At 35.1% G+C, this 13,591-nt stretch overlaps 1 protein-coding gene across 1 annotated transcript in view; it reads right to left on the reverse strand.

Annotated features, from left to right (window-relative positions):
* Nucleotides 1-296: 296 nt before the first annotated feature.
* Nucleotides 297-13,591, reverse strand: part of ARL4A (ADP-ribosylation factor-like 4A) — a 100,022-nt gene continuing 86,727 nt past the window's right edge. Inside the window, exon 4 of the mRNA XM_011983967.1 lies at nucleotides 297-454. Coding sequence (XP_011839357.1) covers nucleotides 349-454 — 106 coding nt within the window. The 3' untranslated portion in view covers nucleotides 297-348. The remainder of the gene's footprint in view (nucleotides 455-13,591) is intronic.

Genomic DNA, 13,591 nt, shown 5'->3' on the forward strand with positions numbered 1-13,591 from the left:
TGCTAAGGGAAAACCGTGCCTGGAGAACACAGTCCCTCTGAGCAAAGCCAAAAGCCAATTTATTAATATGTCACACTTGGGGGAAGCAAGCAGTTTAGGGATTGGCTGATTTTCCAAAGTGAGAGAACTGAAGCAGAGCTCTTGGCTGGAGTTGCAGGACTGATAAAGACTGAATTAAAGTCCTGGTGTGGTAGCTCATGCCTGCAATATCAGCACTTTGGGAGGCCAAGGCAGGCAGATCACCTGAGGTCAGGAGTTCAACACCAGCCTGGCCAACATGACAAACCCCCGCCTCTACTAAAAAACAAAAAATTAGCTGGACATGGTGGCAGGTGCCGGTAATCCCAGCTACTTGGGAGGCTGAGGCAGGAGAATCACTTGAACCTGGGAGGCAGAGGTTACAGTGAGCTGAGATTGTGCCACTGCAGTCCAACCTGGGCAATGGAGCGAGACTCTGTATCAAAAACAAACAAACAAAACAAAACAAAAAGACAATTAAAATCTGTTCTTTGGTTACTTGTATATAGCTTATGACATTTAAAAAAAAATACAGCTTCTCTGCCTCCATCTCATACCTATTGAATCAAAATCTCTGGTGGTAATTAGGCTTAGTCAGTGACTCTGTCATCCATCAGCTACTAATTTTTATACATGTATCTACCTCACATGTATATATCAGTCATTTACTTTCTGATTAATGTAAAGCCATTTGAAACTGACTTGGGTTTGTGATCATTGGAAAGGTTCTGAGGTGGAGCAAAATCAAGGAGAGGAAACTCCTAGAGAGGAGATGTCTACAATCTCTACAGACTCTTTCCGAGCCAGCAAAGGCACAAAGAGCATTACTTAGGCTGATTTCTCCAGCATGTGCTTAAACGCTAGGCACTGTCCTCCTACTTCCAATTCCTTTTGTTTCCTCTACAAAAGAGCTGAATCATAAAGGAGGGAGATCTTCTCAGAACTTTGGCCTTTCATTTGTTTCTTAGAGAGGAGACATTACCACATCATACACTTAGTCACATAATTCAAGGTCAGTTCTTTTTATTATTACAAAACGAGTCTTTAAATTAGGGCAATTCAACTTAGTTATTGAGTCTTTTACTAGACCTATCACCTCACACAATTGTGCCCTTTGGGATACGTAGGCCTATTTGAAGTTCAAATCTTCGTGTTCAGATTGAATTTGCCCTATTTTCAGTCATCTAAACTCCCTACCTAATTATCCACTCACTTATGTTTGACCTGGAAACTTTTTAATTTAGCTACTTTTAAAAAAATTTCTAATTCAGTAATACATACAACTGTTCAATTTCAAATGCAGATAATTTGATGAAGAAAAATAAATCTGTTCTATCACTCCCTTCTCACAAATGCTTTCCCCAGTAGCAGTGACTTTTAACTGGTTTTGTTTCTTCTTATGGTTACTCTCATATCTTAAAAATGTATGATTACTGTATTAGTTGTCTAAGGCTGCTATGACAAATTACATAAACCAAGTGGTTTAAAATAACAGAAATTCATTCTTTCACAGTTTTGGAGGCTGTAAGTCCAAAATCAAGTTTTGGCAAGATCATGCTCCCCACTGAAGGCTCTAGGGGAAAATATCCTTGTTTGCTTCTCCCTACCTTCCAACTCCATCACTCCAATTTCTGTCTCCATCTTCACAGACTGACTTTCCTCTGAGTGTCTTCTGTGTGTCCATGTTTTCACAGGGTTTTCTTATGCGGAAATCAGTCATTGGATTTAGGGCCCATCCTAGTCCAACATTATCTTTTTTTTTTTTTTTTTTTAAGACGGAGTCTCACTCTGTCGCCCAGAATGGAGTGCAGTGGCGCGATCTTGGCTCACTGCAAGCTACGCCTCCTGGGGTCACACCATTCTCCTGCTTCAGCCTCCTGAGTAGCTGGGACCACAGTCGCATGCCACCACACCTGGCAATTTTTTTTGTATTTTTAGTAGAGATGGGTTTTCACCGTGTTAGCCAGGATGGTCTCAATCTGTTGACCTCGTGATCTGCCCGCCTAGGCCTCGCAGAGTGCTGGGATTACAGGCGTGAGCCACCGCGCCCGGACCTCATTTTAACTTACTTAGTTACATTGGCAAAGACTGCAGATAAAGACCCAAATAAGGTCACTCCAAGGTTCTGGGTACACATAAATTTTGGAGGATACTATTTAACCCAGTTCACTTACTCTGCTATTTCTTGATTTTAAAAATGTAGACATTTTCTATCGATTATTATAATAGCTAGGGATTATTTTATTTAAATATCTCCCACTGCTCCTTTCCTTTCCACCCCAAATAGTGAACTTTATTCTCATTCCTTCTACTGGTAACCTCGACATCTTCAAAAAACATACTTGAACTTTCATTTCTTGTTTATCGACAATAGTCTGTACCCTTGGTTTCATTTCTACTCAACTATTTCTACCTCTCAACCTATGTCAACTTTGCATGTGTTTTGGCATTGTCAAGATTTTTAACATTTATCCTCTAAAGTTGAATATGCAGTGTTAACAACATCATACAATGTTTACACAGTTGAGCCATTCAGTGGAGAATGCACTTAACATTAAATTCAGCTGGATGGGTTTTTTCTTTGTTTTCTTTTTTACAGCCCACTAATTGCATTCTGCACATCACTAAATTTTTGCACAAACCTACACATCCTGCACATGTACCCCAGAACTTAAAACAAAAAAAATTAAATAAATAAAATTTTTTTCAAGTACTTAGTCATATTTCTTTTCTAGTTATTACACTTTTTTCTAGACAAATTCCTGAAGAAACCTCCATCTCTGTGCTCCAATTTTTACTGTTTTCCAAGTCTCTACAATTACCATTCTGGGACTTCCCTTAACTAATATTTGAAGGAATATACTTCCTGAATCTCATGCTTTCCTCTTTTTTAAAATCAACTATACTGAAATGTAATTTACATACAACAATGTATTCACTTTAGCACAGTTCAACAAGTTTTGGCAAATACATAAAGCTGGCAAATGTCCACCACCCCTAACATCACACAGAAAAATTCCCTTATGCACACTCATATTCAATCCCTTGCGCCTCTTACAAGATAGAATTACCTTTTTTTACTATAGATTAGAACTTCCTTCTCTATAATTTCATATAAATGCAATTATACTATGCATATTCTATTCTTGTGTGTCTGTCCTTTTCCACTTAGTATAATATTTTTGAGATCTAACCGTGTTGTTCCTGTATCAGTAGTTTGTCCAGTTATATGGCTATATCACAATTTGTTTATCAATTTCACCTGTTAATGTTTCAACTGTAGGACTGTTACAATAATGCTTAATGAACATTCATGTACAATTCTTTGTTAGGACATAGGTTTGCGTTTTTCTTGGTTAAAAAGCTGAAGTGGGACTTTAAAAAAAATTTGTGGGACTGCATTTTTTTAATGCAAAGCTGCCAAATTGTTTTCCAAAGTAGTTGTACCATTTTACAACCCAACTAGCAAATATGAGAGTTCTAATTACTCTACCACCTTGCCAAAACTTGATATTGTCACTATTTTAATTTCAACCATTCTATTGGGTATGTAATGGTAAGTCATAGCCATTTTTATTTTATATTTCCCTAATAATGAATGATGTTTATACTTTTTTCATATGCTCATTGGTCATTTGTAGATCTCCTTTTGTGAAGTACCTGTTTAAAATTCTTTTGCTCATTTTAATTGGGTTAATTGTCTTATTATTGAGTTGTAAGAATTCTTCAGATCTTTTAAATATTTGAAGATATATCATTCCTTTGTCAGATATATCTTTTTTTATATTGCTGGAATACATTCTAATGAAACTTCCTAAGAAAGGGTAAATACTACAGTCCTTGAATGTCTAAAAATACATTTATTTTCTCTTAGTCATATGTAAAATTTTGACTAAGTATAAAATTCTAAGTCTAGAAGTACTTTTTTTCTCAGAACTTTGAATGTTGTCTTTCAACATTAGGGTTAAGTACTAAGAAATATAATACCTTTATGATTATTTTTTCCATTCCAACAGCTCACTAGCTGTTGTTGATTTTTCTTTTCCCTCTTTAGAAACTTACAGGTTTGTCATTTTTCCTTGATGTTATGAAATTTTACCATTTCTTTGTCCTCTTGGACTTCTTAAAATTACTGGCCTAAGCACTTAATGGTCCTGTCAACTAAATGACTCGTGTTTTTCACTAATGGTTAAGAGCATACACTCTGGCATCATACTACTACTGTACTGCCTTCAAGCCACAGCTAATTGTTTAAAACTTTTTTGATGAGAGAATTAAATTAGTTAATATATTTACTAACTAGCAGGGCAACATATTATTATTGTTATTACAGACTGAGTATTCCTTATCCAAAATGCTGATGACCAGACTGTTTTTGATTTGGGATTCTTTTTGAATTTAAGAATATTTGCATTATACTGGTTGAGCACCCCAAATTCAAAAATCCGAAATCTGAAATGCTCTAATGAGCATTTTCTTTGAGCATGATGTTAGTGGTCAAAAAGTTTTGGATTTGGGAGCACTTCAGATTTCAGATATTTTGTATTTGGGATGCACAGTTTGCATTATTGGTTGTAATTTTAGTATTATCAGTTGTAATGTGAGTATTACCGTAATATTATTATCATTAGTAGTAATATTAATATCTCTTTGATAGTATTCTCTCATCTGTTTTCTCTTTCTAGAACACCAGTCATTAACCTAATGGACTTCTTAGGTTGACTTCCTTGATAATTCCATTGACTTTATCTTTCAACATTAATGTTAACATGTTAATGTAATACTCATGTTTTAATGTTTAAGGGCTCTTGTGTTTCTGACTTTTTTTTTCATTTCATTTTGTTCTTATTTTAAGAATACAATTCTCCTTGAATCTCTCTTAGAATACATATTAAATATTTGGGATTTGTTGTTTGTTTCCTTGCTTATTTCTTTTTAATCTTCTTTTGTTTTATGAATTCTCTTTGTCTTCCAAAGTAATTTTTAAAATGTGTTTATTTTTGTACTTTTTCATTTTTCAAGCACTCATCAAATATATAGTGATTCTTGATTTTCTGTTTGTAGTTACCGCAACACTAGATTATTGATGGAGAGTTCTGAATATGTAAGCAGGACTTGATTGGTGCATTTGCTTCGTGGATAGCAGGGAGGAAGAGAGCTCTTACGCTAGAGAATCTCAAATGCCAGAATAATTAGGGCTCCATTTTGAAGTACCAGCATTAACTAATCGTACTTATTATTTTTATTTCTTTTCAGGGTAGTTCCCTAATATTTCTGCTTGTGAGTAAGTGCTGAGTTTGGGGTAATTCTTACATGAAAAGTGTAAAGATTTAAAGTCTCACCTCCTATTTCTACCCTCCATGGTAACTACTGAGTCCAGAGGATCTCCAGACAGATTAGGTCTCCCCTTCATGCACATTCTAGGTGTGACTTCCTCCTCTACACATCATTAAGCACCCCTTTTCCATGCACTTTCTGATTCTAGAAGTTAATAATATGCAGACATCTTCCTTACATTCCTTTCATTTTTATTCCAATGTGGTCACAAAAGGGAAGCAACAATAAATATGTGATCTCACTGTACTATCTTCTCCGGCACCTTTTGTTTGTTGTTTGTGGGATATGGTGTTATTTATTTATTTTTAGTTTATTTTAAACTGTTCAAACTCAGTAAAAGCAGAATGAAGAGCATAACAATCATATACCTTTCAATTGCATTCAAAGATGTAAAAATTGTCACAACTGCTCCATCTCCTCTATACATAGCACGTGCTTCTCTTTTGTCAAAGTATTTGAAAGCAGTCAATATGTATCTTGATATTTCACCACTAAATACTTCAGAATGAATCCTCCCAAAATGAAGATTTTTTTTCCTATATAACTACAACACCAGCGCCAATCCTAAGACATCATTATCAACCCAAATACACTATCCAACATTCTAAGCCATTATTACATTCTCCTAATTATCACAAAAATATCTTAATCAAATTTTATGCAATGCGAATGGCCATTATGAATCTTCAGATTCCCCCAGCCTAAAACATTCTCCTACCTCTCACAGTTCTTTATGAAATTTAATTCTTTATGAAATTGCCACTAGTTCTGGTGGCAATTTACTACTCTTCTCCCTCCTGAAACCTTCCATTGCCTTTTTTTCCTCTTGTTTCTTTCGCTTATCTTTTTAACTCCTCCAGCTATTTTCCTTCTAGCTTCTTACAATAACTTCTTTGCTCTGATGATTCTAATGATTCGTTATTTTAGTGGTATAGGGAAAACAAGGATTGTTTTCATCAAGCCATTTTATTTTTTATCATCAAGTCATTCCTGACACTATATTACTTGCAGATATCCTGAATCAACATCTTGTCATTCCTCCTTCTACATCATTTCCTTTGTGCACACTCAAGTAAAGTGTTTTCTTATTAATAAATTAGAGACAAGCTCAGAATTCATACACGCCCAAGTAAAAATATGCATGCTTACACTCTAAACCATTTGTGGATGTCATTTACCACATTGTGCTTTAAAGAAAGGTTCTCTTTTAGTATCTAAAGTTTATTTGAATTGCTGTATTTCAGGTTAATGTTTCTGAGAATTTCAGTGATCTAATAATTTAAACAGAACCTAGTGTAGATTCTTTGTTCAGTAAACTCAACCCAAAAAGAGATTTAAAAAAATAAATAGAAATGTCATGCAGCATTAGAAAATGGAAACTATTTATGAAATATAGCATACCTTCATGCAATAATAGTATTTCAGACGTTAAGCATAGGAAAATGAAATTTCCTACCCTGTAAATAAAATACATCATAGATGAGATTACAGTGAATCTGGAATCTCTTAACTGGCTGCTTAACTATTTAAATCAAATTTATAAGAAACAATGTTGGCTTCCTTCTTTTCTTCACTCAAAAATGAAAGCCAGTATTAACATGACTCTCAGAGAATTTTTGGAGATTTAATCTAAAAGTACAAGGGGAAAAATGAGGCATGAAAAATGATTATGTTAAATGCATTTCTGAGAAACTGGTGGCCAGATATAGCTATAAATTGTGATACTCTCTAGTTCATACATGCATTTTTAATTAGGAAAATGAAATATTTACAGCCTAACAGAAGTAATTTTATGACCATTAAGCCATTTCTCTAGGGAAATTTCCAGGAGGATAGTCAGATAATTCAATATTTTGTTCCCATTAACTATAGGAATAGTTTTGCATCGTTGTATCTCAGTAAAGCTTATCTTTTTATCTTTACTTTCAAACCCAAATATTCAGTGATTATAAGGATTTGGTGATGGAATTAGTTGTTTGTTATCTGTATTAATTTGTAATATTTGCTTTTTCCTGTAAAAGAAAGTTGATAGTTACACAATGTAGAATATAATGATAACCTAAAGATACACTGGCATTTGGATTCATCATTTATTCTAGTGATCTGAAATTATCTTCTTAAGTAATAAAAAAGTACATGTCAGTGATACCCAGGTTTATTTATTTTATCTATTCATCATAAATAAACAGCAAGGCCAAGATGTCAACAAGCAAAATGAAGTATAACTAGGGCAATAAGAAAACCTCTGCTTTTTATAAACAAGTGTAACCCCTAGAGTCATCATGTCATCACCTAATTGATTGGAGTTCAAGGCTTTGGTCTACAGAACCATACATGAACGAGTTCCATGCCTTTCTTCAGTCTTGTTTAGCTACAAGCTTTATCTTGCCTAGTTCTTGAGTTAATTACAATTCAGAGAAGCAGGATGTACCAATCTGAGCCTGGGATGTGTACATGGCACCTACACCTAGTCTACCTAATTGGCGTCTTTCTCCTGTGGAAGGCAAGGCCTCTTTTGGGGCTGCAGTCCTGGTTGAACTTCCAGTCACTTGCTTCACACCCTTACACACGACCTAGGAAAGCTTACTATTTCTTATTTTGAGGGTTCTTCATGGTTCTGACAGCAAGCACTCTGTTCTGAACAAAACACTAGGAATGCTGCTACTTACCTCATTGCAACAGCCACCATTTCTTAGAAATTTTTGTAACTAGTTCTCAGTGACTCTCTCCAACACGTATTTCAATATCTTGCTAGATTAGCTCTTTGAATATTTCTTTAGACTCTTTACTTTTGGTGGAGATACAATCTGTGGCCACATTAGCGTTCAAGCACAGTCTATCCCCATTTTTCTCTTCCCCCTGCAGGAAGTCTGCTGACCATACCCCTCAGCTTACAATGTTTGGAGCACTGGCTCCTGATTAACTTAAGGGCTGATATACTTTCGAGAAAGAGCTATGTAGTCTCTTCACCCCAGAAAACATGCACATATGCACAGGTGTTCAAGGCTTGTTTCAAGTATGTTACAGGGAATTAACAGATTCCCTAATAATTTCTCGTTTAAGAACTCCTACTTTAAATTTTGAATTATCTGAGCTTCCACTGTATTCAGGTTTTCAGGTGCACATGAACTTCTAATTCCAATTAGTTTAGATGTCTGAATGCAAGAAGTCCCATATCCCCAAAATCTTATTTAATTTTGCTTCGAAATAAACTTAAAAAGTAAATAAAATTGTAGAAGAGTCACAACTCTACTTATAATACTTAATATACTAATTTAATTACACACATATATTTAAAATTACATTTTTAGGTTGGGCACGGTTTCTCACGATCTGCAATCCCAGCACTTTGGGAGGTCAAGGTGGGCAGATCACTTGAGGTCAGGAGTTCTAGACCTATCTAGCCAACATGGTGAAACCCCGTCTCTACTAAAAATACAAAAATAAGCCAAGCGTGGTGGTAGATGCCTGTAGTCCCAGCTACTCAGAAGGCTGAGACAGGAGAATTGCTTGAAACCAGGAAGTGGAGGTTGCAATGAGCCGAGATCAGGCTACTGCACTCTAGCCTGGGCAACAAAGTAAGATTCTGTGTCAAAAACAAACAAACAAACAAAATAAACAAACAAATGAAAACCTATGTTTTTAAAAGAAAATAGTTTGAAATATTGCTTTTTCCTGCTTTTAGATTTCATGAAGCAATTGTGCTCAATTCTTCATGTTTCTCTTCTAAATCATTCATGTGCATCTTCCATCATCACTGAGGCATCTTGCTGAGTCATCTAACAGTTTTCAATGGCATCTATTTTTCATTTCTTTCCAATCTTTCATAATACAGTACTTTTAGTCCCTATATAATGGAAACTAAAACCCAAACTATAACCCAAAATATTAAGCCTTGTATTCATTCTTTAAGTGTACACATATGACCTCCATGATAATGTCTTTTAGATATTTTAAATAGCTTTTAAAAATATATTTTAGTTTCTCTTTTAGACCAGCATTAAGATCACTTGTTTGCTTGTCTACAATGATATCACCATTTACAATAGTAAGGTAATACTTCTAATAATAAAAAACCCTATAGGTGCATCAAATTATTGAATGGAGAAATTGTTTTCTGGCTAATATATCTACTCTAAACTGTATTTTGATGTGCAAATGAAAGTAATTTTAAAAGAGCTCTATAAGATTAGAAATTTATAATTACTTAAATATTTTGGAATTATCATTTTTCTGTACTATAATTGTTTTGGGGAAAACAAATTACATTAAGGTAGGTAACATAAAACTTTATGTTTCTTTGTAAAATTCAGTTAAAACTTCCCTATCTATCTTTTCTCTATCTATATCCCTCCCTCCATTATTTTCCATAATGACATATACTTTCTCTTCTTTGTTGCTTCTTCCGCACGCCACCATTGCTTCCTTTCTGTCTGCTCCTAGATATTTCTGTTTTGTTTCTACTGAGATACTTCAAAATTCTATGAGCCAATAAGCTTTATTAGTATATTTATTTTTATTTTTGCTCCATTTTTATTGTAAGATTTGCATTTCACTCTAGATATTTTTCTCCTGTTCCTCTTCCAAGAAAATAACTGGGCAAGAATATAGTCTCAGGGGATGAATACAATATTCCTTCTTTTAAAATAAACCTTGGCTCATTGTGCTGGGAGAGAGGAATTCAGAGGCAATAGCTGCATGGTAACCTGGGAAAGCTGGACCACAGCCCTAGGCCTCCCAACCCTGGAGCAATATTTTTGTGTACAAGAAGGAACAGGATGCCATTGAGTTGGCTGTTTTCAAGGGTTCATGAGGGGCTGGAATCAGAGTATCTCAGAGAAAGCAGTAGTGCTGAAAACCAGAAGAACATCATTGAGTTCCTCACTCTATGTTAGACCCCTAGACCTTTGTTAAAGCCCAGGGAAAACAGCAGCCCCAGTAACTTCCCAGCAGTCCTTATGAACAAGAGCTTAGCATCAAATTTAATCTGGTTTGAAAAAATAAAGACATATTTTATTTTGTGTTCACCCAATATTGTTGTTATTTACTATATTTATTTTCTTTATTTCCTTCTTTTTTCTCTCTAAAATATTACCTTCTAAACTAATGTCTTCATTTGCTACATCTCTTTAAAAAAATAAATAAATAAAAGCTCTAGAGTCTCATATTCCTTGAATTTTCATATGCCATCTTTCTACATTATTTCTCCCTCAAAATTTGCTGAGAACTTTCCTCATAATCGTGGGTTAAACCGGTATATATGTGAGATTCCAAATCTAAATTTTATAGTGATTACACTGCAGAGTACATTATTGAATTAATAACATTATATTTTCTGCCGATCTTCAAATTCCAACTATTTTTAGTATCATAAAATAAAAAGCAGGATATACGGAAGCATAAACTTAGACAATACAACAAGAAAATTTCATTTTTGATTATTTTATGGTAGATGGTAGTGGCTGCAAATTGGGTGGGAAGGACATTCAAGAAAACAATACAGCTTATCAAGGCAATGCAATTGATCTGCCCTCCAGACTCACCTATGATACTTTCACCATAACTGATAAAACATATACTCTCTGATGACAGTTGTGTAGGGAGGATTTTATAGACATGAACACATTGATTTGCTTAATTGGATTGGTATTATTTTTATCAGTTTTATTTTTATATTTCTATATCACAGTGAAATACCCTTGATGATAAATTTATTAAAGAAAGAAGTACATTTTATTTTTTGTGTATGTGTTTTCTTTTTTAATGTAATTTCAACTTTTGTTTTAGATTAAGGGGGTACACGTGCAGGTCCGTTACGCGAGTATATTGTGTGATGCTGAGGTTTGGAATATGAATGATCTCGTCTCTCAGACTGTGAGCCTAGAAAACAACAGTTAGTTTTTCAACCCTTACCCTGGTCTCACCTCCTTCTCTTTTAGTGTCCGGTGTCTATAGTTGTCATCTTTATGTCCGTGAGTACCCAATGTTTATGTCTCACTTATAATTGAGAATATGAAATATTTGGTTTTCTATTCCTGCATTAATTCACTTAGGATAATGAGCTCCAGCTGCATCCATATTGCTTGCTGCAAAGGACATGATTTCATTCTTTTTTATGGATGCAAAATATTGCATGGTGTATATGTGTCACATTTTCTTTATCTGATTCACTATATTGATAGGCACCTAGGATGATCCCATGTATTTGCTATTGTGAGTAGTGTTGCAATGATCATATGAGTGTAAGTGGGTTTTTTTTGGTGGAGTATTTTTTTTCTTTTGGACGTATACCCAGTAATGAGATTACTGCATCAAATGGTAGTTCTGCTTTAAGTTTTTTGAGAAATCTCCAAACCTCTTTCCACAGTAGTTGAATTAATTTACTTTGCCACCAAACATGCATAAGTGTTCTCTTCTCTCAATAGCCTCATGAACATCTGTTATTTTTTGACTTTTTAACAATAGTCATTCTGACTAGTGTGAGAGGGTATCTCGTCGTGGTTTTGATTTGCATTTCTCTGGTGATTAGTGATGTGGAGCAATTTTTCATATGTTTCTTATTGGTATATAGAAATGCAACTGATTTTTCTAGATTGATTTTGTATCCTGAAACTTGACTGAAGTTGTTTATCAATTCGAAGAGCTTTTTGGTAGAGTCTTTAGGGTATTCCACATATAAAATTATACTGTCAATGTACAGAGATATTTTGACTTATTTTCCTATTTAAACGACTTTTGTTCCTTTCTCTTGCCTGATTGCTCTGTCTAGCACTTTCAGAACTATGTTGAATAAGAATGGCAAGAGCAGGCATTCTTGTCTTGTCATAGTTCTCAAGGGAAATGAGAAGCTCATTTTAAATGTCTTATTCGAAGACTTGTGGCGCAATGCGAAGTCAGTTTGTAGCTCCAGCCCTCTTTAAAAATAGCATCTTTTAAAAAAATTTTTTAATTGAACATTTTGCAGTTTTTAACGTTTAAAAACAAGGGGTGTCAGATAAAAATCTAGATATCTGGCTTATTTTGACAAAAGAAGGATCATTTCTGGTACCATTGCTAAACCTGTCAGAGATGTGTAAACCAGAGCAACTCCGTCTTGAATAGGAGCTGAGTAAAATGAGGCTGAGACCTAGAGGGCTGCATTCGCAGACAGTTAAGGCATTTTAAGTCACAGGATGAGATACGAGGTCAGCACAAGATACAGGTCATAAAGACCTTGCTGATAAAACAGGTTCCAGTAAACAAGCTGGCTAAAACCCACTAAAACCAAGGTGGTGACAAGAGTGACAAGATGGTGACAAGGTCGCCCTCACTGCTACACTCCCACCAGCACATGGCAGTTTATAAATGCCATGGCAACATCAGGGAGTTACCCTATATGGTCTGAAAAGGGGAGGCATGAATAATCCACCCCTTGTTGAGCACATAATCAAGAAATAACCATAAAAATGGGCAGCCAGCAGTTCTTGGGGCTGCTCTGTCTGTGGAGTAGCCATTCTTCTATTTCTCTACTTTCTTAATAAACTTGCCTTCAGTTTACTTCATGGACTTGCCCTGAATTCTTTCTGGTGCACCACCAAGAACCCTCTCCTGGGGTCTGGACTGGGGACCCCTTTCCTGTAACAGACCCACTTTCCTCAGCTTCTTCATTCTCCCCACATGCCAATAATCTGCTACAGCTGCCCTTTTTGTGTCTGCTTCCTTAATGTCATCCTTAGTCTCTCAAAATCATTGCACTTCACCCACTTCCCTCAGAGTAACCTGCATGGCTCCCAAAGACATTTGAGTTTGAGAATCTGGCTTAAGTATTTTTTGAGCAATCACAAATGGACTGGAGTTCTGACATTTTATAAGATTCTACCGTAATTTTTACCAAGTGATATGAACCCATGTAGTTCGTTCTTTTTAAAGTAGCACTACAGAGAGCGAATTAAGTACTAAATACACCTATTTAAAATTACATCTAATATGTCTTTGTACCAATAATTGAGTAGTAACATGCCCTCTTGCTCAAAAATAAATCTCAGTTTTAGACGTGGGTGGATACTTATCTAACTTTTTTGTTTGCTTTATTTCACATAATTTCCCTGGGAGTAATGTGCAACCATATGCCCAAGTAATAAATAATATGATAGGAAACAAATATCTATATTATGACAAAATGACAGTCACTAATGCTAATGGGATTTTACAACACAATACACAGGAAAGAGAGAGTGATCCGGCCCCTGAGGTAAAG

The sequence above is a fragment of the Mandrillus leucophaeus genome, unplaced genomic scaffold, assembly GCF_000951045.1.
Source record: "Mandrillus leucophaeus isolate KB7577 unplaced genomic scaffold, Mleu.le_1.0 Scaffold258, whole genome shotgun sequence".
Classification (NCBI taxonomy): domain Eukaryota; kingdom Metazoa; phylum Chordata; class Mammalia; order Primates; family Cercopithecidae; genus Mandrillus; species Mandrillus leucophaeus.